This window comes from Salmo trutta, chromosome 12 (genome assembly GCF_901001165.1).
Source record: "Salmo trutta chromosome 12, fSalTru1.1, whole genome shotgun sequence".
NCBI lineage: Eukaryota > Metazoa > Chordata > Actinopteri > Salmoniformes > Salmonidae > Salmo > Salmo trutta.
Window position 1 is genome coordinate 62020842 of NC_042968.1, and position 27009 is coordinate 62047850.

Genomic DNA, 27009 nt, shown 5'->3' on the forward strand with positions numbered 1-27009 from the left:
CATCAATGACAATATGATTACATTTGACATTTTCATTTAGTACAGACTTTTCAATATGACCCCGCCTGGGTTTTGAACTCATAACCAGCGCCATTTTAGTTATCAGTTAATCATTGATTCTATTCACTTATTTCAGCAGTTTGGAGGTTTTCTGAGACATCCTAATGACTCATGTAAAAATGTGAATGCACATGTGAAACTTTATGTGAAATATCATCACATGGGAAGTGTTCCAAAACCACATGATTTCACCTTGGAAAGGTTATGTGATCACTTGTAAAGGTCCATGTGAAATGTGTGAAGATTTCACATGTGAAATCATGGCAATTTTTTCTGTAAGGGTTAGGGGTTAAAAATCACATTTGTAAATAAAACATTTTATTCTTCTGCCCTTTCTAGCATGGGCGTACTTTGTGAATCGCAAGGAGAAACCGCCACTGATTGCTGCTGAAGGAGGGATGTCATGTGTCACTTTGATTGACAGGTGGTGGAGGGGCCAGCTGGTTAATGTGGATCGTCATCATCATGCATCATCGAATGCATCACCAGGCGCGTTATATAGAGACCTCCCAAAAGCACAGCGCAACCTCTCCTTGAGAAATGTTCTGAACCCTCCAAGAGGAGTGATGGGGAAGGACACACAGGACAGGCACACACAGACGCTGTAGAAAAAATATGTTGATTCAACGTACAATTGCAAGGTAACCAGCTGCAATTGGATTGTGAGTTGCTCAACATTTGGGCATATAGCTGAACCCAGTGGTGTAAAGTAATTACGTATAAATACTTGGAAGTACTACTTAAGTAGTTTTTTGGGGTACCTGTACTTTACTATTTATATTTTTTACAACTTTTACTTCAATACTTTCCTAAAGAAAATTCTGTTATTTTATACCATACATTTTCCCTGACACCCAAAAGTACTCGTTACATTTTGAATGCTTAGCAGGACAGGAAAATTGTCTAATCACACACTTATCAAGAGAACATCCCTGGTCATTTCTACTGCCTCTGATCCGGCAGACTCACTAAACACATGCTTTGTTTGTTAATGATGTCTGAGTGTTGGAGCATGCCCCTGGCTATCTGTAAACACAAAAAAAACAAGAAAATTATGCTGTCTGGTTTGCTTTATATAAGAAATGTGAAATGATTTATACTTTGATACAATAAGTATATTTAACACCAAATACTTTTACTCAAGTAGAATTTTACTGGGTGACTTTACTTTTACTCAAGTTTTTTTTTATATATATATATTATTTATTACAAAAAAACACAAGGAAGGGGTAACATTAAAGTATTAGAACATGAAGGACAAACAATACAGCATCAAGACACTATCAAACATGTATCAGTCTTTCCGCAACAGAGCCATCCTTATGTGTGAGGGTGCGTGTGCATGATAGTGATATAAAATATATCTCTTTCCTTTTTCATGATCACAATCTTGTGAAACCCGAACCCTCCAAGATCCCTCCACAGTTCCCCAATAGCTGTCCCTCAGCCATTCCAGACCCTTCCCGCAGCCCCCCCCCCCCCGGAAAAAAATAACAAATCCATTCCCCAACCCCAAAAACGCCCCAATGCACCAACAACCAAGAGAATGAACTAAAGAGAAAAAGGAAAAGACAGAAGAAAACAGCAAACAACAATGCAAAAAAATACAAAATACATTTTAAACAAAGGTCATCAAGGACAACTGAAATCATAACAGCAATGCCAACTGTATATGTTTGTGTGCATGTCTGGCACTATTACATGTATATGTGTGTTCTTGTATGTGTTTATTTGAATGAGAGTGTGTGTATATGCATGTGTACAAACCCCTGCACGGCATCAGCCTCAGGCAAACCGGCATTAGTTGTAAAAACACTGCCACTTAGTGTCATTGAAATGTACTTTTATTATGTTTTATTTAGACTTTTTTTCCCCTTTATCTTTTGACCATCATTCTCTCTCTCACACAGCAACTCCACTCCCACTTACTTTTACTAAGAGTATTAGTATATTAGTAATTGACTGACCGGGTCTCTCCAGATCTCCCAATAGTACTATTTCTACGGTCAATTTTAGATCAATGCTATGCATTTTCAGCCATTCCTGAACATGAGACCAGAAACAGGCTACCTGAGGGCAATACCAAAATAAATGGTCTATTGATTCTGTATCCTCACAACAAAATCTACAGAGCTTCGATGATTTTATGCCCCAAATATTCAACATTTTGTTGGTGGCAAGAATTTTATATAATAATTTAAGCTGAAAAGCACAAAGTCTTGAATCTTGTGTTGTTTTATATATCAACTCATACAACCTGTACCATGGAATCGGTACCTCAAAAATCTCTTCCCAACTATTTTGCAATCTGTATGGCACAGTTGTCAACATCCTGGTCCTCAAATAAAACTGGTATACTTTCCTATTTATGCTATTTTTATTCCTCTGCCAGTTTTGATCCTTTATATTGGGCAGACAGACTAGTCCCTACCTCCTCCCGCTGCCACCCGCCTCCTCCATTTTGGGGCAATGTCACGTCCTGACCATAGAGAGCTCTTATTTTTCTATGGTAGAGTAGGTCAGGGCGTGACTGGGGGGTTTTGTCTAGTTTATTTATTTCTATGTTTGGTTCTAGTTTGTTTTTTCTATGTTGGGTTTTTTGTCTAGTTTACATTTTCTATGTTGTGTTCTAGGTTCTTTTTTCTAGGTTGGGGTTTCCGTATGATTCCCAATTAGAGGCAGCTGGTCATCATTGTCTCTAATTGGGGATCATATTTAAGTTGTTGTTTTTCCCACTAGTGTTTGTGGGAGATTATTTTGAGTTTATGCATGTAGCACCTCTTCGTCACGGTTTGTTGTTTTTGTTTATTGTCTGTCTTGCATAGTTTCACATAGAAATAAAGATGTGGAACGATACGCACGCTGCGCCTTGGTCTCTTTCATACGACAGCCGTGACAGGCAATGCTGTAATCAATTGGTTGTACTCTTGGATTGAGCAGACCTTCCCGTACAATTCTGATACCTCCATGAAGGACATAACTCTACCTTTACAATATCATTTAAGAACAAAATACCCTTTTCTAACATCTTTCCCATAAGTACAGGTATTTTATCAACCAGCACATTTGAATTCAGCCATAATATTTGTTGTAATATTTGTTCTATCTTTTCAGGGGGATGAAATTGAAATTGTAGCCAGCTCTGCAATGCTTGTTTGAAAAAGACAGATACTTTGAAAAAAAGTGTCATTTTCAATTAAGTCGAAAATGAGACATGGCAATCTGCACAAAGGCAGAAAGGCCATTTTTAAACAATGGATGAGCTTTTCTTATTAATCTACTTAACCATGTAGGGTTCAAATAAAACTTTTGAATGAGTGAATCTTTTAGAGAGAGGTTTAGTGCTTTTATATTTAAGAATCTCAACCCACCCTATTCATTATATAGATAGGCTCGTTTTATTTTGTCTGGTTTAGCATCCCAGATAAAGCAAAATATTTTTTGCTCATATGATTTGAAAAGCGAATCATCAGGAGTAGGCAGCACCATAAGTAAGTGAGTAAACTGAGATATGACTAAGGAGTCAATCAGGGCAATTTTGCCATAAATAGACAGGTATTTATCTCTCCATGGTTGCAGGATCTTGTTTATTTTTACAAGTTTTCTATTGAAATTAATTGTGGAGAGCTTATTTATATCTTTTGTGATATGAATACCGAGTATGCGTACTTCACCATCAGCCCATTTTATAGGTAAGCTGCATGGTAATGTAAAAGTTGTACTTTTTAAGGATCCAATACGTAATATTGCACACTTATCATAATCAGGTTTTAGTCCAGAGAGTATAGAAAAGTTATCTAGATCTTTAATGAGACATTGCAGGGATCTAGCTTGCGGACTTAACATAAAACTTGAGTCATCGGCATACATGGACACCTTTGTTTTTAAGCCTTGGATTTCTAATCATCTAATGTTCTTATTGGATCTGATTTTAATAGCTAGCATTTCGATGGCCATAATGAATAGATATGGTGAAAGCGGACACCCTTGTTTAACTCTTCTTGACAATTCAAAACTCTCTGAGAAGTAGCCGTTATTTACTATTTTACACCTGGGGTTGCTATACATTATTTTTACCCATTTTATAAAATAATTACCAAAATGTAAAAAATCTATTTATAAATAAAATCCAGTCTTACTTTATCAAATGCCTTTTCAAAATCCGCTTACTCAAGTATTACAATTGGGTACCTTTTCCACCACTGACTGAACCAACATACAATTCAACCTTAGAACGTATGTTCACTCAACTTTTTGAGGTTGAGGAAACATACAATTCACTTTGAGAATGTATTCTACCTTATTTGCATATTTCCCAGTGTGCCTTTTGTGTTACCACCAATGGCTGTATTTGTTAGTGACAGAGACATGGTTGTTGTATTCAATGGCTTTCAGCCTTCACCAACTAAGTGTCTAAGTGAATATTCTATCTTCAATTAAACTCTTTAAACAATACATTACAAATACACACTAACACAGTGGTCTGAAACTCCTTGGTTACAGGTCACATCAGGCCTGCAAATCACATAATGCTGGCTTGCAAAGTGACATGTAATTCCTATTGGAATCAAGACAGAATGAGGAGATCCAACAATTGGAATGTTTATTGACCCACAACCTACATTGAGAATGACTGCTAGGATAGGGAAAAGTTTATATTGAGCCGACCTTAATCATATAAACTGGACCAGCCATCTCAATAATGGGTGCAATAAGTCTAACTACTAACATATTGGATTAGTTTAGAAAGATGTATATTATTTCTGTTAGTGTAGCATCAGATTAATCAACCAATCAATTTACATGCATAAACACAGGTATTGCAACAAACAATTCTGAAAAGCAACCTGCAATAATGAATGCTGGGAAATATGATAATGATGGGCGTGTTTTGAGTGATTTTTGAGCAAACATGAATCTGAAATTTTACTCAACAAGCTTATTCAAATTCGTCTCACTTTGAGCAGAGTATGTTGAGTAACAGAATGTAAAAGAGTAGCTGAAATGATTGTCCTTTTCAAGTCCATTCAACTCACAGAATAACACTGATTAAGCAATTGCTTAAATTGGCTATTTAAAAAAACTTTTTTTTTCCAGTGCGCACACGCACGCACATTAACATAAACTCTAAAACACAGACACTCAAGGTCTTGGGTAACAGCACTTTATTATGCTGTGTTACTGTCACAATACAATAACATTATTGTCAAGCTAATCACTTTGCTTGACAATATCATGCTGTCAAAATCAAAATGAATCATTTCATCACGGTTAAGAAACACGCTCATGCAACTGTGACATTTGATTTATATGTCTCATTGCGTGACACAAGTTAATTGTCAATGACAGGAACATTCTCAAGTACATTTCTGATGGACATTTCTGACAAACTCATAGTTACATTACAAAAATCTATGAACCAACCGGCGGATGAATGACAGAATCAATCAATCAACTGGCCAAGCGTCAGAGGAAAAGGATTGTTTGGGTGCCGGTCTGTTTTGGTCTAGCCAGATCTTTTATGGTTATCTTCTCTGGCAAGAAGTGTTGTTGAGAACAGAAACAGTCTGGCACTTAGGCTAGTGCGACAACATGTTAACATCTGTTTGAAGTAATCTGTTCTTGACGCGTCGGAGGCACAGAAGGATCCTATCTCTAGCAAGAGTATGTCAATGGATGCTTTCTACTTTAGTCTAGTGCACTTCTGCTGTTGACATTCTTGATGCAAAAAACAACAACATATTTAGTGTAAGGCTTTTAGTAGCACTGAAACCATAATGTAAATCAATGTTTAGCGTGATGGGTGTGGTTGGTTTCTAATTCTACTTTGATCCACAGGCCAATCTGAAATGGCTCCCTATTCCCTATGCAATGCACTACTTTTAGCCAGAACCATTCATAGACCGGTCATAGCACTATGAGGGTTTGGCCAATAATAGTGCATGTATAAGCAATAGGAAGCCATTTTGGACTCAACCCATTAGTTGACTTTCTTCTTCTGCTGCTCCTGGAAGAAGTCATTGCAGGCTACGGTCAGGGTCGCCACCAGAACCACAAACTCATTGAAGTCCACCTCGTTCTCTTTGTGGGAGTCCAGAGCATTCATGATCTTCTCCAGCAGCATGGGGTCTTTCTGAGACTGGAAATTAAAAGAATGAACAATTAATCAATCTATCAAAGATCTATCCACCAATCAATATTTTCAAACCCTGATTAAGTAAATTTGATCATTTAAGGGATGGGGCTGAGAGAATGTAACCACGCTCAAATTCATAGGCACAGCTATTATGCAAGGACTGAAAGTCAATAAGATCTACATCGTTTTGAGTCTATAAAACCTTTACAAATATATAGGCATATCTCATAAATGAAATAACCATTGAACAGCTGCAAATCTTCCAGACTTTAACTCTAGTGTTCTGTTCCCCTGGGCTTATTCCAGTTGACGTCAGGACACGCACAAGTCTCTGACTTACTCTACTACTCCACACAGCACTACCAGGAAATGGACCGTCCTGAATCCTGATAGGTCTTATGTCTGGATTCAGCTGCCTGGCCAATACATACGTTCCCTTCGGACAACAGACTGCAATTAGGCCCTGTGTCAATCTCCCAGCCTGAGATCTGAGATGGAGATCTGAGGAGAGATGCCTCAGGCTCTGAGTCATTGGATTCATGGTGCTGAAGCCCCATCCAGGATATTAGACCACCTAAGGCACTGACTGGGCACAGCACCGCACCTCACCACAGAGCCAATGTCCACTGGAAGCTAGTGTGACAGTGGCAATAATCAATGACACATGAGCTGAGACCGATCAGAGGTGTGTGTGTGTGTGTGTGTGTGTGTGTGTGTGTGTGTGTGTGTGTGTGTGTGTGTGTGTGTGTGAGATGGTGACCGTTGGATGGCTTCTTTCAGTCAAGCCAAGCCAGTCTGGGATACAGAGCCCTGTGGTGACTTCAGGCTGTGGTGATATGGAGCTAATGGAGGTATGTAACACACACACACACACACACACACACACACACACACACACACACACACACACACACACACACACACACACACACACACACACACACACACACACACACAGCTCAGGGGGCCATATCCTGATTTGATAGTTTGACTGGATATGTGCAAATCTTCATTGACATTTACGTGAAAAGTTACTATTTGGCCCAAGGTAACAACGTTGGATCTAATTCAACAGTAAGCAGTATCTATCGCCTCAGCATACAGTGTGATTGATCAATGACAGAATTACTCAGTGATCGATTATGAATTTTTAAATGTTTTAATCACTAATTAGCTCAATGTTGACCCTAGGATATGAAGCTACAGTATGAGTCTGCATCCCACATGGCCACATATTCACTACATAGTGCATTACTTGTGACAAGTAGTTTATAGGGAACAGGATTACTTTTGACAAGTAGTTTATAGGGACTAGAAATACTTTTGACAAGTAGTTTATAGGGAATAGGATTACTTTTGTGACGCGTCCTAAATGTGTGCAAGACTGGTACCAGGACACCGTCTCTATACTTGTCAGAGGTACGTCAGTGGGTGGAGACTAGTGACATCAGAAGGGAGTAGTCTAAATCTATTTTTGGAGGTGATGTGGGCCACTGCTGATGATGCGTAGACACCTGAGGCTTCCTTCCATCAGAGTGAGGGAGGAGAGGTAGTGAGAAAACACGAGGGAATAGAGGGGGAAAAGAAAAGGGAAGGAGGAGAGATTTGTCTCTTCAACCCCTCACTCACAGAGGGCAGTGGAGAGTAACAAAATAATGAAGTTATACTCAACTTAACCAGAACTCAAAACTTCACAGCAAGGAAACTAATCCAGCATAATGTAGAAGGAGAATATCAAATAATTACCCTTTGCATTAGTGTTTCTTTCTTGCTTTCCTTTTTGGACAAGTGGATAACTCTACCATTCTCTTAATCAACCGTGATCTAGTTGTATACTTTCTGTAGATGTAAGACTAGGATCTTAATACAAGGCAGTTTTCTACAGCAGGAAAATATTCCTGCAGCAAAAGAAAATGTGAATTATTATGTGGATTATAATTCATGGATACATTTTGTAGGGGTTGATACATTTTTTGTTAGGGCAACTCAAGTCTGACATTTTAAAGTGGAAATGACAAACTTTAGAAGCCTTTTTTAAACCTTGAATACACTACAAGTTTGCATTTCCTGCTATGCAGGAAAATTCTCGGCAACAAAAGAGCGATTAAATTGTAGCCACTGAGGTATATCCAAGAACAGAAAAACGAAATTGCCACTCTTCACATCTTTGAGAATCATGTAAATTGTGTGTTGCAGGCCTAGGTCTATAATTAGAACAAAATTAACATAACAGACGACATGAATTTGTACAGCAACGAGTTGAGCGAGTGTGTTTTTTTTAAACGCTGGACATTTGCAAATTCAATACGCACTTAGTTGTCTTGTTCATCTTTCAAGTCTCAATGGGTAATCAAGTAGGATTAAGAAGCTCCCGAACACATCCATGAGTACCGCATAATCCTCACTGTTGATCACCATGAAATCAACGGAAGGAAAGAAAACAAGTTGAAAAGGTCACGCTCCGCTAAACCAAAAACATTTCCAATAATGAGCACGTTGTTGACGTAACGACAGCTGGATGTGATGTGCTGTTAATATTTCATCTAAATACGTGGGTTCCACTACTCCAACTGTCACAAGGATGGCTCTAATTCACGACAACATATTACTTGAGGTTCAGCACACAGCTAATGTGCTACATCTATTCAAAAACATGTCACTGTTTGAGGAGGAGAGGGCAATAACTTGTGACACTTCTTACTACGTGGTGCCAAGTAAAAACAGCTTGACACGAATAGAACTTATACAGTCTTCTTTTTCCTGTTCACGTTTTACGGTTTCACAAAAACAACAGTGAAATAGTGCCATAAGAGGTCAAATGTTTCTTCCTAGGTTCATGCAAGGTCCTCAGAAATAGACCGATTTTCAGCCTTTCAACTGTTAAACCTGGTCAAGTGAAGAGAATACCAAAATAACGTAAAACTATATTGAACATGAGAAATGATGGATACTAGACATCTTCTTCACTGTGAGGAAGACAGTGAGTTCACTGTTCAAGAGTTGTTTCAGCTCTCCCTTGTTGAGCTTGTGTTTGTCTCCGTCGCTCCCGGAGTAGTTGTAGAAAACTGTTCTACTGTAAGCGCGTCCACAGCACCTTGAAGTCGGCTTGGCAGGATGGTGATAAGCAGTACTTAAAAGTATTTTTACTTAAGTTCTTTACACCACTGTATATACTGTATATATGATGGTGTATATAGACAGTATAGACAGTATATGAATAGAAAATATGTGTACAGCATTAGTTATATAGGATGAGCCTTGACTAGAATACAGTATTTACACTGAGTGTACAAAACATTAGGAACACCTTCATAATATTGTGTTGCAACCCCTTTTGCCTTCAGAACATCCTCAATTTGTCGGGGCATGGACTCTACAAGGTGTCCAACTCGTTCCACAGGGATACTGGCCCATGTTGACTCCAATGCTTCCCACAGTTGTGTCAAGTTGGCTGGATGTCCTTTGGGTGGCGGACCATTCTTGATACACGCTGGAAAACTGTTGAGCGTGAAAAACCCAGCAGTGGTGCAGTTCTTGACACAATCAAATCAGTGCACCTCGCACCTACTACCATACCAACCTTTTTTCAAAGGCACTTCAATATCTTGTCTGGCCCATTCACCCTCTGAATGGCACACATACTGTATATAATCCATGTCTGAATTGTCTCAAGGCTTAAACATCCTTCTTTAACCGGTCTTCTCCCATTCATCTACACTGATTGAAGTATATTCAACAAGTGACATCAATAAGGGATCATAGCTTTCACCTGGAGTCACCTGGCCAGTCTATGTCATGGAAAGAGTTTTGTACACTCAGTGTACATATGAAGTGGGTAAGACAGTACGTAAACATTATTAAAGTGACCAGTGTTCAATGACTATGTACATAGGGCAGCTGTCTCTAAGGTGCAGGGTAGAGTACCGGCTAGTAACAGTGACTAAGTTCAGGGCAGGGTACTGGGTGGAGGCTGGCTGGTGGTGACTATTTAACAGTCTCTCTGTCCCAGCTTGGATGCACCTGTACTGTCTCCACCTTCTAGAAGGCAGCGGGGTGAACAGGCCATGACTCGGGTGGCTGAGGTCCTTGATGGTCTTCTTGGCCTTCCTGTGACACCGGCTGCTGTAGATGTCCAGTGTGCTCCTCTTTTTTTCCCCGAGTACCCAGTTGTCTTGAACGCACTGAAGTCGGAAGTCTGAGATTTCCGAGTCCCGAGTTTCCAGTTGTTTTGAACACGGCATTTGTCTCAGCGGAGGGAGGGAGAGAGCAGCAGAGGGTCCGCCTCTCACGGTCCCTGCTCTCTCCTTCCTTTCCTGAGGCTAAGAGCGAGGGGACACCGTCTTCCAACTGATGATGAAACTCGAGTCCCACTGCATGTGCCTCATGCACAAATTCATGTTGTTCCTGTGACCAGAGTAAGTGAAATATTCCTCGATTGTCAAATAGATACGACGAGCTGCTAATAATAATAAAAACACAGGGCTATCGACACACTAGGCTACTCACTGATTGCAGCTGCAGCGCGAGTGGAAGTAGGGAGAAGCACGTTTTATGTTTTGTAATAGTGCTGAATAAAAACAGTGACAGTGCTGAATAAAAACTTAGACATGAACTCACTCATAAAAACAGTCGCTCTTTGCTGTATTCTTTGACAATCCCTGGTCAAGGTTTTAAAAGTTATGAAATCTCACGTAGGTTAATATCAAACTTTGCTGTGGTCAGGGTCATGGAAGCTGTAGGCACGGTTATTTGAGCTATCCGATTGGCCAGCGTAGTAGGCGCACTCGATTTAGCCGCAGATCTCCCGGTCCGCCGAAGAGGTTCAAAACGGGAACACTTTTCCTACCCCGAGTGCAGGGCTTCTGAATCAAGTGTACCAACCGCCAACAGCACCAAAAAGGGCTAAGCACACACCCTTGTGGGGCCCCTATGTTGAGGATTAGCGTAGCGGAGGTGTTATTGGATACCTTCACCACCTGGGGTCGGCCCGTCAGGAAGTCCAGGACCCAGTTGCACAGGGCGGGGATCAGACCCAGGGCTCCGAGCTAAGGATGAGCTTGGAGGTGAAGGCTGAGCTGAAGTCGATGAGTAGCATTCTTACATAGGTATTCCTCTTGTCCAGGTGGGATAGGGCAGTGTGCAGTGCGATGGCGATCGCGCTTTCAGTTTTGTGCAAATGCTTCCATCTATCCACAAATTTTGGTTTGGAGAAGTTTTAATCGTCACAGTGGGAACAACATCCTCTATGCACTTCCTGATGTACTTCCTGATACACCTAGACAGTGCATACATAGATACTCTATGTCATAATTAAAGGATATATGTAAACCTAACCGAAGGGAGTTTGTGTCCACAAAACGAAAAGTTTTAGAATTAACATTCCAATAAAGTACGTGTAAAACTTCAGAAACTACCATCTCTGTTCCAGAGCAGAACCGTCTTTCTTCCAATGATACTTGACTGCCCTCTAGCGGTCTCAGAGAGCCTGTGCAGTCGACATGTGTTTCATGATGCTATAATGTTCTATGATGATCGCAAAACATTGGATCAGAATTCATTACCTTATTTGGTTAATTTAGATAATATAATAATATAAAGCCTCCTTTGAGTTAGAAAGTGATTACTTGAGCTCCACCATAGAAACCATCTCTGTGGTCAGCTCCACTTGCCTCTTTTCACTCCTAACCATCAGACCTTATTCTAACCAGCATGATGCAAGACGAACCACACAAAAACACAAGTGTAATTCAACATGAATAATGTGGAGCCTTTGAACTCAAAGTCACTTTTGACAGCTTTCTATGATTTATTACTGTTGACCTCCAACAACAAGTCCATAAGAGAAAGAGAGGAGAGAGAGAGGAGAGGGAGAGAGGAAGAGAGAGAGAGGGGGGAAGAGAGGGAGAGGAAGAGAGGAGAGGGAGAGAGAATGAAAAAAGATAAATAGGAAAACATATATTTTTTTTAAGTTGTTTTTAATTAATAATCAACTGATTTAACCAAAATTATGAAATTTGACAGTTCACAAGTTTCTGCATTAATACATGAGTACCAACGTTTGGCTTTGAACACAGTGTATTGTTTCTCCTCAATGCCAGTAAAGAAAACACTTGACTTTGTCTTTGTCACTTCTGAACAGCGGGAGGCAGCTCTCTCAGATCTGGGTCAGAAATGTGGGAGGGGGAGGGGGGGAGGAGGAGGTGGCGCCTCGATCTACATAAGAGGCTAAGATCGACCGCCAACCTAATTTGGCACTACGGCACCAGATTATTTGCCTTTTGCAGAAAAACAAACATTACATTACAGCTGGAAGTATCTTTGCCATTCTTGTGGAGTCTGTTTCAACCAACCCAGATATAAATGAATCCTCTGAGACTATTAGACTTTAGTTGGGACACAATGAGTGCAGGCGGTTTGTTCAGCGGTGTGTCTCTCCCCTGGATGTCTCACCTGACCGTGGCTAACCTGACCCTGACCCTGGGTCTGGGGCTCCCGGAGCAGTCCGTCCTCCAGCCGGCGTGGGACTACCTTCTGCAGCACCACCAGGCTGAGCTGCGGAGCCCTCTGTTCCCTGTGGTCATCTCTGTCTCTACCTACCTTCTCCTGGTGACCCTCTACACTCTGCTAGACCTCCTGGCCCCCAGCTGGCCAGCCCTCAACAGCTACAAGCTCCACCCAGACAGACCTGTCACCTGGGACAACATCTGGACCACCCTGTATCTCACGGCCTACAACCACCTGGTCTATATCTTTCCTGCGGCTGTGGGCCAGTGGCTGTGGAGGCCTCCTATCCCGCTCCCCCGTGACGCACCCACTCTAATGAGCTTCCTCCTGGGCATCCTGGGGTGCATGGTGGTCTTTGACTTCCAGTTCTACCTTTGGCATCTTCTACACCACAGAGTCCCATGGCTGTACCGTACCTTCCACGCCATGCACCACCAGTACCTTCAGCCCTTCAGCCTGGTTACCCAGTACGTGTCCGCCTGGGAGCTGATTAGCTCGGGCTTCTGGACCACTGTGGACCCCCTCCTGCTGCAGTGCCACTGCCTGACCGCTTGGGGCTTCATGGTGTTCACCATCTGTGTGTCCACTGAGGACCACTGTGGCTACGACTTCCCCTGGTCGCTGCACCGCCTGGTGCCCTTCGGCCTGTGGGGCGGACCCCCCAAACACGACGCTCACCACCGGATGCCCGGGACAAACTTCGCCCCGTTCTTCTCCCACTGGGACTGGCTGGGGGGGACTAACATGGTGCCCACCCCCTCCAAAGATAAATATGTTGAGGAAGGTCTGAAAGGGAGGAAGGATAAAGGAGCTTGAGTGTTGCTTTTTTTCTCCTCCCTCTCTCCCTTGACTGCTTTTTGTGTGTATTTCATCCAATCTCTCTCCCCTCCTTATTCTATCTCTCCTGTCTTTCTCTCTGTCCACCTCTCTCTCTCTCTCTCTCTCTCTCTCTCGCTCTTCCCCTTTTCCATCTTTCTTTGTCTTCATGAAATGTAATGACTTTACACTAACTGCGCTCTGTAGCTCTCTGTCAGATCTCTGTTTTTGTATGATATTGATTTGTTTGGGATTACTCTGTGGTTTTTTTCATTGGTTTCCATGGCATTCTCAGGTCAGACTTCCCTGCATTTGAAATGTGTGTGTTTTACTAATACCGCTAAAAATCCATGCTGAATGGAGTTTTATATTTTTGCTAAGCTGTTTGCTATTGACATTTTCCTATGTTTCTCTGTTTTGAACTCTTTTTGAATGCTTTTTTGGGGGGTAAATCCAATGACACACTGTATGGATAACCTGATATAGCATAACTGTCTGTTTGTAGATGAGAGAGATGTAAACATAAGACCGCACAAATGTTTTATAGGTATTTTAATAACTCATGTAGTATTTTTGGAAAATGTGTGTTTTGTTGAAATAACACAGTTGAAGGATTGCAGCACAGCAATTCAAGCAGGGTAACACAAGGGAAATGCGCACACAAACACACACACACACACACACACACACACACACACACACACACACACACACACACACACACACACACACACACACACACACACACACACACACACACACACACAAACCAGAAAGCTGAATGGCAGTCTTTTAGCGGTGTCCAGTGTGCCGCCAGAGCGATGCGTGGGGCCAATACTAATTTATCATCCTCTCTTTCAGACGCTGTCAATAATCTCTTTGGCAGAGACCTCTACACTGCCCCTCCCACGACAAAACACCTTCTTTGTGATCCATGATCTTCAGCCTGGGGCCTAAACAAAAACCAAACACAACTATTTCTCTTTTCAAGCATGTCATTGGCAGAGCATCAAGAATACTTGGTATTCCTAGAGAATTCGCTCGTGTTCTAATAGATAATTAATATGGGAAACTGCAGAATATTTGTACTGTGGATGATGATTGGAGCAGAGGGCCGTTGAAGAGTTAGAGAGCAGAGTGAAATGTCAGCTGTGTTTTAATAAGATTGTCAAACTACTGTTGGGAAAGGGTCTACAATTTTGGAAATATTAAAGAAATATGAATGTTGATTGTCATTTAAAAGTCATCGTCCCGCTGTGAGATGGAATCCTTATAGTGCTGTAAATGTGCCTACGTTTCCAATTTTCATTCATTCTTTGTGCACTAACTATCGTTCACCCAAAAGGGCCCCCTCTTGGATTTTCATTCCATTAATTGACGACAGCACAGCCGATGTGTGCTCTGTCTACACATTAATAATCCTCGCTTGTGTCACAGTTTTGAAACCCTTTGAACTTAACTTTCATATCGTCGAGAAATTATTTTCGAAAAACAAAAGGTACAATTACTATAAACCTTTTTGACACGATTCCAACAAGGCCATATGTTACAGCTTGTTTACAGAAGACAGAGAAGCCAACCTGTTTTAATTAGCAATCTAGTGTCTCCGAACACCTGTGTGTAACAGAAAAATAATTCCAGTAAAGTGTTGTGACTGAAAAATACTGTTGGCTGCAACTGTGTAAAAACCAGGGGCGCAACTTTGGTTTTAGTGGGGGGGACATAACTCTTTTTATAAATGTTTTTATCTTTTTTTTATCCAGTCGGATCCAACACTCCAAACCATCTACCCGACCGCTCTGAGGCATCCGCATGGTCCTAAAGCACACCGTTGCCTCGTTTTGTATCACATTCCAATGATAAAAATGCAATTTCAGAATGTGTGTGGGGGGGGGGGGGGGTCATGTCCCCAGTGAAAGTTGCGCCCCTGGTAAAAACAGAGTACAGTAGGCTAAGTGTATCTTTGCATTTCCATCCATGATATCAAAATTATAGTTTTAACCATGTTTACATTAGTTACAAACAAGCTTATATTTGGGGTTCTGGTGGGGTAGGACAGTTGAACTAAGCTCATGATGAGGCATTTATACATTATATTCTTCAAGAATCAATGGGTACATATCATTAATTTTAGAGTCCAAAGATGGATGTAGCAACTGCTGATTGACCCTAAAAGAGTAGGCTAGCTAGCCTACACTCCTTCAGTACATCTTGGGCTAAGTGTCCACACGCAGTATCTCTCTTCACTAATACATGCAGTTTCACAAACAGTCCGCCAGAGGTCCTGCTAAGCATGAAGTACTATTTGAGACGTCGTACCCTGGTTAAGAAATGAGAAGTACAGTATGAATTAGACACAGACACACCTGGACTTCCATAAATAGGAAAAGGTCAGACCATAATTCATTTTATAACATGTATAGTTTATTCCTGTAACCTAAAGCAGACCACAGTTACTTCCCCTCATTGGAACATCTGCCATTTGGAGTTTCAGTCATGAAGTTCAATATTCAACAACTATTTATGTCATGTAATGTAATAGACACTGTTGAATAATTCAACACACACACCCACACACTTGACATTACATTCAATCACTATGAATGAACCTATAGGGCTACTATAGAATCTCTGTTGTTGTAGGCAAAGAGGTCATACTGTAATTGTGGTTAAAACCTATGGCATGTCACGACACACTGTGCCTTTGCTTGTTGTTATTCATAGAGTGACGGTACTTGCCGAACAAGTTTGGTGTGTCGAGGCATGGAGCGGAACTCAAGCGTTGCAACACAAAGTGCCTATTTTTGAATGCGGCCCTTGAGGGACTGGCTGAAACAGAGACTCAGTGTGCGATCGGGTTAAGCGAAACCGCATATGTGAGTCATAAATGTTACTGATAGAACTATGTGGTAGTTTCTCCCCTGGCCACCTTCAGGACAGGACGGCCCCTTTCTGCCCTCATCCACAACGTTTACGATATCAGCGCAATCTGGAAGACGCAAAAACCTGTCAGTCACCATTTTACTGCCCCCCCTCTCTCTCTCTCTCTCTCTTTCTTTCTTTCTTTCTTTCTTGTTCCCTAACCTCCCCCTCCCCTCTGTTAAACCATCTGTCATAATCGATCCCTATCTTCTTGTCCCAAACTGTTCCATAACCTGCCAATAAATGGAAATGAATCATTTTCTGATCATTGGGAGGATACTGTGTGACTTGTAAACAATCCTCCCTCTCTCCCCCTCAGGTTGATGCAAATCCAGTGGTCTACCCTGTAAACACGAAAGGTTTCAGCACACTGATCATTTGACTGATACACAGAATAACACCCAACAGTCTCCCTGGAGATCTACTGAAGAGGCAGGATTTTCCTGCAGCCCTACCATAACAAACCTGATTTAACAAATCAACGTCCTTAGAGTAATTATATCACAACAGTGGTCAAAATGCTGCTACAACAGAACTGGCTGTATGGGTATGGGTACTCTCTTTTCTCATGGTATTTTATGGATGTGTAGAATCTGCTGGTTGTACAAACTGTATACTAACCCAGTGGTGTAAAGTTCTTCAGTTAAAATACTTTAAAGTACTACATAAGTCGTTTTTGGGTGGTATCTGTACTTTACTTTACTTTTACTTCACTACATTCCTAAAGAAAATAAGGTACTTTTTACTCCATACATTTTCTCTGACACCCAAAAGTACTTGTTACATTTTGAATGCTTAGCAGGACAGCAAAATGGTACAATTCACACACTTATCAAGAGGACATTCCTGGTCATCTCTACTGACTCTGATCTGACTCACTAAACACAAATGCTGTTGGAGTCTGCCCCTGGCTAGCTGTAAATGTGCTGTCTGGGTTGCTTAATATAAGGAATTTGAAATGATTTATACTTTTACTTTTGATACTTAAGCATATTTTAGCAATTACATTTAATTGTGATACTTAAGTATCTTTAAAACCAAATACTTTGTTTCTCAAGCAGTATTTTACTGTGTGACTTTTTTTCTATTAAGGTATCTTTCCTTTTACTCAAGTATGACAATTGGATACTTTTTCTACCACTGCGCTAACATCCTCTCCCATTCCTGTCATACCTAGCATGTCTCATTGACATGCTACCTTTGTAGAGTTGTGTACACATAATGCTCACTGAGAGTTTTACCTGAGTTAGTCTTCTGCCATATTGAAATCATGCTCTACAATGGACAACCTGGGCTAATCAGTCATCGGCGGACACGGATCTACATAAAAGCTACCTTGTATTTTAAAGGAAAGGTCTCATTTAAAGTAATAGTGTGGGTACTGTACTCCTATGTTACCTCTGTACTAGCCATCCTCACTACTCTCTTCAATCAGGTTTCGTAGGGGCCCTCTGTGACTATACTATGTGCATATAATGACAGGCTTTTTAAAAGGGCCCTGCCTGTATGTGTGAAGGAAATGTAGTCAGGAAGTGGTCCTGTCTGTGGCAGCCTAGTTGCGTGAAGCAGATATTTTACTTACAGAGAATAGTGGCAATAGGCTGGGGGATGGTGACACCCCGCAGCAATATATAATCTCTGAAAGAACCTGGAGTAATCTATCCTCCCTGAAAACACAATGCTCTGCTCTGGCTTTGCTCTTATATCAAAGGTTGCTGTGTACAGCCTTTCTCTTAACCAAACAATGAATACATCAGAAATGAAATCAATGTTTATTGGTTGGTGCAGCGAAACGCTGATGTTACTAGCTCATAACAATGCAGTTTAATGTCAAACAGCACACAAATAATACCCCAAAAAATTAACAAATACATTTTAAAAAAAACGAATCAAGAAATGTCGGAACGAATCCGATTAACAACCGAAATAACACTGTTCCTGGTATATTGAATATGCACTGAACAAAAATATAAAGTCACCTTGTCAGAGAGATTTACATGGTTATCAAAACGTCATGCCTACACGAAACACAGCCCTTATTTTAAGTGTTTCTAAAATCCCCTGTGGGAAAAATGAATGGTGTAAAAAAAAAAAAAAAATTGAGCCATTTCCCTGTTTGACCGCTAGGTTTTATGACACCTCCACTGTGGGGCTCTATAGCACAATGGTAACACTTGGGTCATTGTGTTGGACTATAGGAGATGACTGGGTTCACCTTGTCTAATCATTATCTACAGATGAAAGACAGGATCCAGTCTCGCCACCAAACAATCCTCCTTATCTATCATTCTCCATTGTAACATTTTAACTTTAATTTGACAACTGAAATATCAGCAGGAAATAGCACTTTTCAATGGTCATAAATGTAAGATGCAGAATAGTATTATGCAAGACGGTTGATTGTTAAGGGAGGGCAGCATTCTAAGAAAAACAGAAAGGAAAATGCTGCACACTGCTGCTCATACTCCCAGGTGATATTTATTTATGACAATGTTTCGACCCTTAGGTCTGCATCAGGCATCCATATCCCAGGTGGGGGTGGAAGGTCATATATATATACACATATACACACATATATATATATATATATATACATATATATATACACATATACAAATATATATATATATATACACATATACATATATACACATATATACATATACACACATATATATATATATACATATATATATATATATACATATATATATACATACATATATATATACATACATATATATATACATACATACATATATATATATATATATATATACACACATACATACATACATACATACATACACACACACACACACAGACACACATATATATACATACAGTACTCAGTGACATCACTTCCTGAAACAGGAAGTAAAAAAGATATAACATAGGTTCACACTTAACATTCAATGTATCTAAATATGATCATACACAAGGAATGTGATCAATATCTACAGTAACATATACACGTACAATATTCAAATTAGTATAATAAAAAAACTATAATTTTGACATTTTGAAACTATAAAAACGGTTTCAAGTCAAACTCCTCGTTAAGGCCAAGAGGAGACAGTGTGTTGAGCCTGTGGATCCAGAAAGATTCCCTTTGAAGACGTTTCCTCTCAATGTCTCCTCCCCTGCGTGACATCTTGACCATTTCTATTCCAGTGTATGTCAGAGAACTAATAGGATGTCCAGCTTGTACAAAATGAGCAGCAACCAGATTTTTTGTCTCACCTGTCCGTATATTGTTGCGATGCTCACTGATCCGTGGCTTAAGGCTTCTACGGGTTTTCCCTATGTGAGACAGACCACAAGGACATTAACAAATAAATAACGTTGGTGGACGTGCAGGTAATCAGATCTTAAATCTTTATCCTGTGTGGGGGTGGGTAAATGAGTTACATTTGTATGTGAAGCTGCATTGAGCCACATTTGTAATTAACCTCCAGAACCTTGTCTATGAAAGTTTCCCTTTTCTCTGGTGGATAATCAGATTTAACCGCAATGTCTCTCATGTTTGGGGGTCTTTTAAAGACCATACGTGGGGGATATTTAAAGATGGGTTTCAACTGTGGGTCAGTATCAATACTGTACCAGTGCTTTCTGATCGTGTCCTTAAACGCCTTCCCCATCGGGGGGACATGTTCTGCTTTTTCTTTAACTTTCGACTGTGTTAGTCCTCCAAAAAGATCATTGGCATGTTTTACCCAATTGTCTTCATACCCCCTTTCCTTAAACCTTTGTGTGAGGTCCGTGGTCTGTTTCTGGTAAGAGGCAATCAGAGCTGCATATTCTTCTGATGTGACTGAATTGACTTATAGGGAGACTTTTAATAAGTGGACGTGGATGAAAGCTGTCACCTCTAAGGAGGGTATTCCTGTCCGTAGGTTTCCTGTAGAGATCTGTATAGTGGGAGGTGTTGTGCTTAATAACCATCATATCAAGAAAACAGATTTGTGATAGGTCATAGTTAATGGTGAAACGTGTTCGTTCGTAGAGTTAAGATAAGCATGGAATTCCAAAAGTTCTTCCTGGGTCCCTGTATAGATCACGAAAATGGCATCCAAATATCTCAGAATTAGGAGAATATTGGAGAGAAAAGGGTTAAGGTCTGGATTCAGCACCACCTGTTTTTCAAACATTCCTAGATATAGGTTAGCATAATTAGGAGCCATAATCCTCCCCATCGCTGTCCCTTTGGTCTGGAGGAAGTCTCCTCTGAAGAGAAAATAGTTGGAGGTCAGTACCAGTTCAGCCAAGTCCACAATACAATTGATGCAGGGAAGAGCATTAAGGGGAGTTTCAATGAGGTAGAACATGATGGCCTCTAGGCCGCCCTGATGGGCGATGTGTTTGTATATAGACCGGTAACATCAAAAGTACACAGAATAGAATTTTCAGCTATACGGTCCACAGATTTCAAAAGATGAATAAAATCAAGTCTCTCTAGTATACGTGGGGAGGGAGATGGCCCCAGGGTTTCACAAGGTGGTCTACAAAAGGGTAGAGATATTCTCTGTCAGAGATCCGTTACTACTGCCTAGTATAGCTGGTGTCATGCTGTTGTGAATTTTGGAGAGAGCGTATATGACAGGTGTGGTTTGGCAGTCAACTTTCATATACTCATTCTTTCTTTGTCATTTCCACTTCAAGACAACTTATCATGGATCAGAGACAAATTGATTAGTCAGGTGCTTAGAGAGTCTTTTGTGAAAATTCATCATCACTGAGTAGTCTCACAATTACCTTTTCATAGGCTGCTGCATTTTGTATCCCCACCGCACCGCCTTCGTCGGCAGGTTTGATAATGATACTGGAGTCATTTTTGAGTTCCACAAGAGATTCTTTCTCTGCTTTGGACATATTGTGGAATACCTTGTTCGTTTTGGTAAAAATCTGGTAAAAATCTGCTTTTCCTCTTAAAATGAGTCTTTTCCCTTGCCATGTCCTCAGGGCGAGAGTCAAGTTTTGTCATTCAGGTTATCAATGGGAAAAACATTAGCACTATATTCTGTCTGGTTACTATTATAGTGCAATGGATTAACATTGGCAGGTGCATAGGGAGAAACCCCATTACAAAAAAAAAAAACAACTTGTGTCAATCTCAAAAACTATGGAAAAACTTAAAAGTCTACAACTGTATCAAAGTCATTGGCCTGTGATGTTCGGACAAATGATAGTCCCTTACCTAGGGCAGATGAACATGTAGCAGTGGACAAGTTAATTACGGTTTCTTGCGCCGTGTATGTTGCGGGGACTTTGGGTGTTGCCGTCTTCCTACGTAGTCCTCTCCTGCATTTCTTCGGGGAAGCAGGGTGGGCGGTGGTCGTGATGACAACCCATTGAATGACGTCTTCCATCGGGATTCCACAAAGAAGAAAAAAACAAGACGCTCCGGCTCTGGATTGGTCACTGGAGTCAGATGTGATGGAGTTGGTTGATCGCCACACTAACGGCCCTTTAGGATTACGGCTGGGCTGGTGTTCACCCTTCCAGCACGCTCGTGGGGGAGTGCCAATTGGCTGTCTCCGGTCATCCCTGCAGAAACATACCTTCTGCTCCTTGTAGTCCGCAATATCACGCAGCAATCTAACACACAGATCCCTAAAGAATTTAAGCTATGAAGAGTTTATATTGTAGTGTCTAGTTCTACCAGGACAGATTAGGGTGTCTGTATAAACACAGAGCTAGGGAGTGAGCTGAACATGGTCATCTCTCTAGATCCTTATATTTTCCAGTAGACTACATTTAGTTTTACACAAACTCTACAGAACAAACCTGTTCCCACAGCGCAACGTTGCACGGCTTACACTATATTGAAATATCCTCCATCAAAATACTCCTCTCTCCAAAATACTCATAAAATATATATACCTATTAAGGGGCAGTGAGGGGTGTATCGCAGCCAACCAGTAATCAGAGTTTGTTCCTGCCTGCTCTCAAGAGGCTCCTCGAGACCAGTTATCTGTGTGAAAAATAAATCAATAAATAAAATAGCTGACACCATGGAAACATGTCCCATCTCGCTCTGAAACACTCCCCAGCCTAGACTACCTCTGAATGACTGAGACAGAAAATCGTTGTAATAGAAGAGAACCTGAAAAATCCCTGTCGTTTTTCCACAGTTGTGCTGATACATTGACCTTCATGGAGAAAAAAACAAACCAAGCTGTTAACTGATCCACAGAAACATCTGTCCTCAGATTGTCACACAAAGTCATCAGGACACGTTTCACAGAATCCAACCTGTGAATGAAGAAGACTATAATTACAGACAATGACTCTTGTTGTAACGTCATTTTCCACCATGTGAGCGGAGTGAGTCAGCCTACCCACCTCCATGAGCACCAGGGCATTGGAATGTGATAAGGATTACGCAACAGAGACAAAGTTACACATTAAAAGAACAATATTAACTATAGAAACTAGCTAACACCATTAGCTTATTGTATGTCATACGTTTATTTAAGAATCAAACAAACTTAAAAACAACAAATATTTGAATGGCTTAAAACAATAAACTTTTAATGGCTTAAAACAATGGCACAAAAGTAAAAATTCAGTGTTAATATGTCTGGCCTACAGCCTATATGATCTCACTGAGGCAAATATATAGTATAAAAGGCATAAAACAGTGAAGACATGTAGACTATAGACTTACAGCCAGTTTGGCCCCAACACTGCCGCTCTAAAATATGGGTAACTCATCACCATAATACTCAATACTTTACACCTAACTGCATGACATTTGACAGCACGTTCCTTTAACTTTAGCACAATGTAAAAGTCTAACAGGGGGATTTCATAAGACATGTTGTTTCCCCCATGTGCTAGGCAATAACACGTCCGATATGCATTGCTGTTTGACCTCTTAATCTTCACATTAAGACAATATCTAACTAGATATTTACATCTTTCACATTTGCCCTCTAACGTCATTCATATGAAAATCACAAAAGGAGTAACAAGTCCAGGCTATCTATCTATCTGTCTCTATATCTATATCTATATATACACACACACACAGCCATTTTCACTAGTCGTCTGTATAAGGTGACTCAGCGGTGGCTGAGTCCTAATTTAAAAAACTTACTAAAACTCCCACTGACACACTGTTAGACAGATAACTAATAAAGTTCCTCTTTTGGGTGGTTCGCTTACTGTGCCGAGACCCATTTTCTCCTCTTCCGGACTCGATGTCCTGGTCCTGTGAGAAGTCAGGTTGTGCGTCTGTCCCACACAATAACACACCATCATGATCCCTTTCTTGTCAATTATTCTATTTCACAACGGTTAATAGGAGAGACCCTTTTAGGTCTCTACATTTTCACAAGGCGCGCACAGCCAGTTCCAGCGCGTCACAGTCTTTTTTCCCCCGACGACCCTCTGCCAGCGTCTTTCCCCAAGTCATCCACTGCTAGCAGGTACTGCTCTGTGTGTTCCCAGACTCAGACACGTAGGCCTTGCTCTTCCTGGAGTACTTCATGGAGCTGAAGGAGACCCTCATCCTCTCCACCGTCCTGCTGCTCCTACACAGCAGTGTGTTCTTCACATGGTCCCTGAAGTCCTCAGACACAAAGTAGTAGATAAAGGGATCCAGACAGCTGTTGAGGCTGGCCAGACACAGAGTGGTGATGTAGAAGCCGTAGCCGTTGTTGACCACCCCGTCTTTGAGGAGGGAGTAGTGGACGACCAGCATGATGTTACTGGGGATGAAACACACCAGGAAGGTGACCAGCACAGTCACGATCAGCACCACGGCTTTCCGACGGTTCTTCCCGGCGCTCCCGTCCTGCATGGCATTCCCAAGAGCTTTGAGGAGGAGGATGTAGGCCAGGATGATGACCAGCGAGGGGACCAGGAACACGATGCCGGCCATGAGGACGAAGTAGAAGTAGGGGAGCGCTACGTCAGGGAACGGGTCCTCCAGGTCATGGATGATGTTGACGTCATGGCAGGTGGTGATGTTAGGGTCCTTGAGCTTGGCCGTGTGGTTGTACAGGTACAGAGGGGTGGTGGTGAGCCAGATGAAGGCCCAGATAGAGACGGAGACAGCAACCGCCACTTTGTTGTTCTTCCTCTGCTGAGATAGAGGATGGGCCACACCCCAGTAGCGTTGCACACTCAGACAGGTGATGAAGAGGATGGAGCAGTACATGTTCCCGTAGAAGAAGCCCACCAGGACTTTACACAACCCCTCACCATAGATCCAGTCGTTGCCGTTGAGGTGGTAGGCGATCTTCAGGGGAGTCCAGATGACAAAGAGCAGGTCGGACAGAGCCAGGTTGGCCATGTAGATGGCGGAAGGGTGCTTCTTCTTGGTCCTGAACAGGAAGACCCAGATGGCCATGGCGTTGGTGGGGAGCCCCACAGCAAACACCACTATGTAGACGATGGGGAGGAACACCGTGGTCAGACTGCTCCGCAGCGTGTCCGCGGTCGCCTTGGACACTGTAACACGGTCAGCATCCTGAGGGTCAACCACCCCGATGAACCCTCGTCCTTTACCTTTTGATAAACACAGGAGAGAAACGTCACTGACAAAGACCTATACTGTTTTGGTGAGCACCAACATACAATACGTTACTGTAAGAAAAAACAACATGGCTAAACAACATACACAAATCATTCAATTAAGCAATGATTTGAATGACAGATTCTACATTGTTAAAAAATGTACTTAAAAAAAAAGGTCAAACATGATAAGGTATTAACTCGATTTTCACAGTCTTCTTAATATCTGAAATATATAGTGTCGTTCCATCTCTAGGCGATCCATACTAAATGGGTAAAAACAAACAATACATATCCCTGGCACACTAAAAAGCATTTTCAAAAAAGAACTGATGATACTCTGAAAAAGTAGGTTAACCACAGGTTGGAACCGACGAGTACGCTAAGCACAACACAAGGTCTTTACAGGTCTACTGAAAAAGACATGAGATACTTTACCAAAGGTAAATCTTACCTTGAGACGGATTTGCTGCACACGCACAACCGAGCAACAATAAGCAGGAAAGTATCCGAGATGAGGCCATTGTCCGTGAACTTTGGACAGAATGAATGAATGAATGGTCTGTGTATCTAGTCCTACCGAGTTCGAAATGGTTGTTAGCTTCACTCCGATGTCCAATATACCTTTCTCTCTCTCTCTCTCTCTGCCCTAAACAGGACACACCCTAACAACTACCAGAGACTGACGGAATCAAACACCGTGCGCCCTCTCTCTGCACGCACGTTACATGGTTTCGAGTGTCTGTGAGTTTCCACCTGCCTCTAGCATAGTGCTTTGGTTAACAGGAATCACTAAACCAATAGGAGAGATGACAATGTATGAAACACCATATTTGTATGCTGCTTACAAATCTATAGTCCTTCACTAAGCATACAAGTAGTTTCCTTTGGCTTTTACAACATCTCGAGTCTAAACAGGGAAGGTTATCGCGTAGCTGAGAAGAGCGATACTGCTCTTACCTGTTTGGTCATATCTAAGGATCGCAGACAAATCGCAGTTAATTCAATGTAAATCTTATAGGGATGTGTAGGGGAGACCGGGGATGGTTGCAACGCTTGCAATTACTCCAATCGGGAGCGAGGTAGAATCATATCATTCACTGTGCACATTCTCAGTTTAATATTGAACTCTCATGTGAAAAAGCAAGTCTCTGTGATGAACTGCAGATTCCATTGACAGAAATCTGATTTCTAGGTCAATTTGTTTTTGTGATGGCATATAAACGGCTTTGTAGTTCTGTTCACCAAACCTATATCAGGTTAATAACCAGTCTGTGTAGAGATATGTGATTCAAATTAGCAATGCTAAAGTTAACATTTAGCTCACATTTAAGCTAGCTAATGGCTGCAAGGGTCAGGGTTAGTTGTAACAACTTGTGAGAAAACTGCATTTTTTGGTACATGTTTTATTTTACTTTCAGCATTCCTGGATTATGGAAAAGAAAGACCGACCTCTCCACACTTTGAACAAAGTATCAAAAGCAGAGCAGGGGAAGTCAATCGGGTCAGTTGCAAAATTGTAGAGCATATGTTATGTGACGCTGTACAGATTCTGCAAAGATTACTTTTCTGATTTCAACCCAGTTGATCTACGCCTTCTCAAAAGCAGGGCCCAGGAAAATTGCAACAAGGGGTCAGAAGAGGAGAAAAACTGATTTTGATGGATACACCCATCAAGCAGGCACCGGAAGAAGAGCATAAAAAGTCAAGCACTCAGAAGGCAAAAATGTTCATTGCCCTGCCTAAAAAAACTGCTGGAAAGAAGCAAGCCAAGACAAACCACACTGAACAACATCAAAAAACGGTCCTACCTAAGAAAAAAGCCAAAACAAAGGAGATTGAACCAGAAGATTCAGATTCCGTGAGGAAAACTTCTGCAATGTGTGCATGAGTCCAAGGAGGTCTGGGTGTTGCTGGGAAAGCAAATTATGGGCCCACCAAGCCTGTACCCCAGGACAGCCATACCACTGTCACAACTGTGACTCTGATTAAGTGAACATGCCAACATTGTCGCACACAGCCACGCACGCAAACACACGTTCAGGTGT

At 41.4% G+C, this 27009-nt stretch overlaps 2 protein-coding genes, 1 long non-coding RNA gene and 1 pseudogene across 4 annotated transcripts; 2 read left to right on the forward strand and 2 right to left on the reverse strand.

Moving 5' to 3' along the window:
* Nucleotides 1-6040: 6040 nt before the first annotated feature.
* LOC115202588 (protein S100-A1-like) lies at nt 6041-11291 on the reverse strand (annotated as a pseudogene).
* A 1166-nt stretch (nt 11292-12457) lies between these two features.
* Nucleotides 12458-15074, forward strand: LOC115203942 (cholesterol 25-hydroxylase-like protein 2). 2 transcript variants are annotated; one of them, XR_003880284.1, is made up of 2 exons: nt 12458-13811; nt 14378-15074. XR_003880284.1 is itself a non-coding variant. In XM_029769044.1 (2 exons), the coding sequence occupies exons 1-2, from the start codon at nt 12557-12559 to the stop codon at nt 14471-14473; spliced, it is 987 nt and encodes a 328-aa protein (XP_029624904.1). In that variant the 5' UTR covers nt 12458-12556; the 3' UTR covers nt 14474-15074. The 2 variants fall into 2 exon arrangements, 1 of the variants encoding a protein (XP_029624904.1); XM_029769044.1 differs by having other exon boundaries at nt 12458-13447.
* A 1016-nt stretch (nt 15075-16090) lies between these two features.
* Nucleotides 16091-26776, forward strand: LOC115203944 (uncharacterized). The gene is made up of 4 exons (XR_003880285.1): nt 16091-16392; nt 16758-16985; nt 25619-25705; nt 26383-26776. It is a non-coding gene; the product is annotated as an uncharacterized LOC115203944 (long non-coding RNA).
* Nucleotides 22891-25668, reverse strand: LOC115203943 (proteinase-activated receptor 2). The gene is made up of 2 exons (XM_029769045.1): nt 25416-25668; nt 22891-24955 (listed from the first exon to the last, which is right to left on the reverse strand). Exons 1-2 carry the CDS (start codon nt 25483-25485, stop codon nt 23865-23867), a joined length of 1161 nt encoding a protein of 386 aa, XP_029624905.1. The 5' UTR covers nt 25486-25668; the 3' UTR covers nt 22891-23864.
* Nucleotides 26777-27009: the final 233 nt, after the last annotated feature.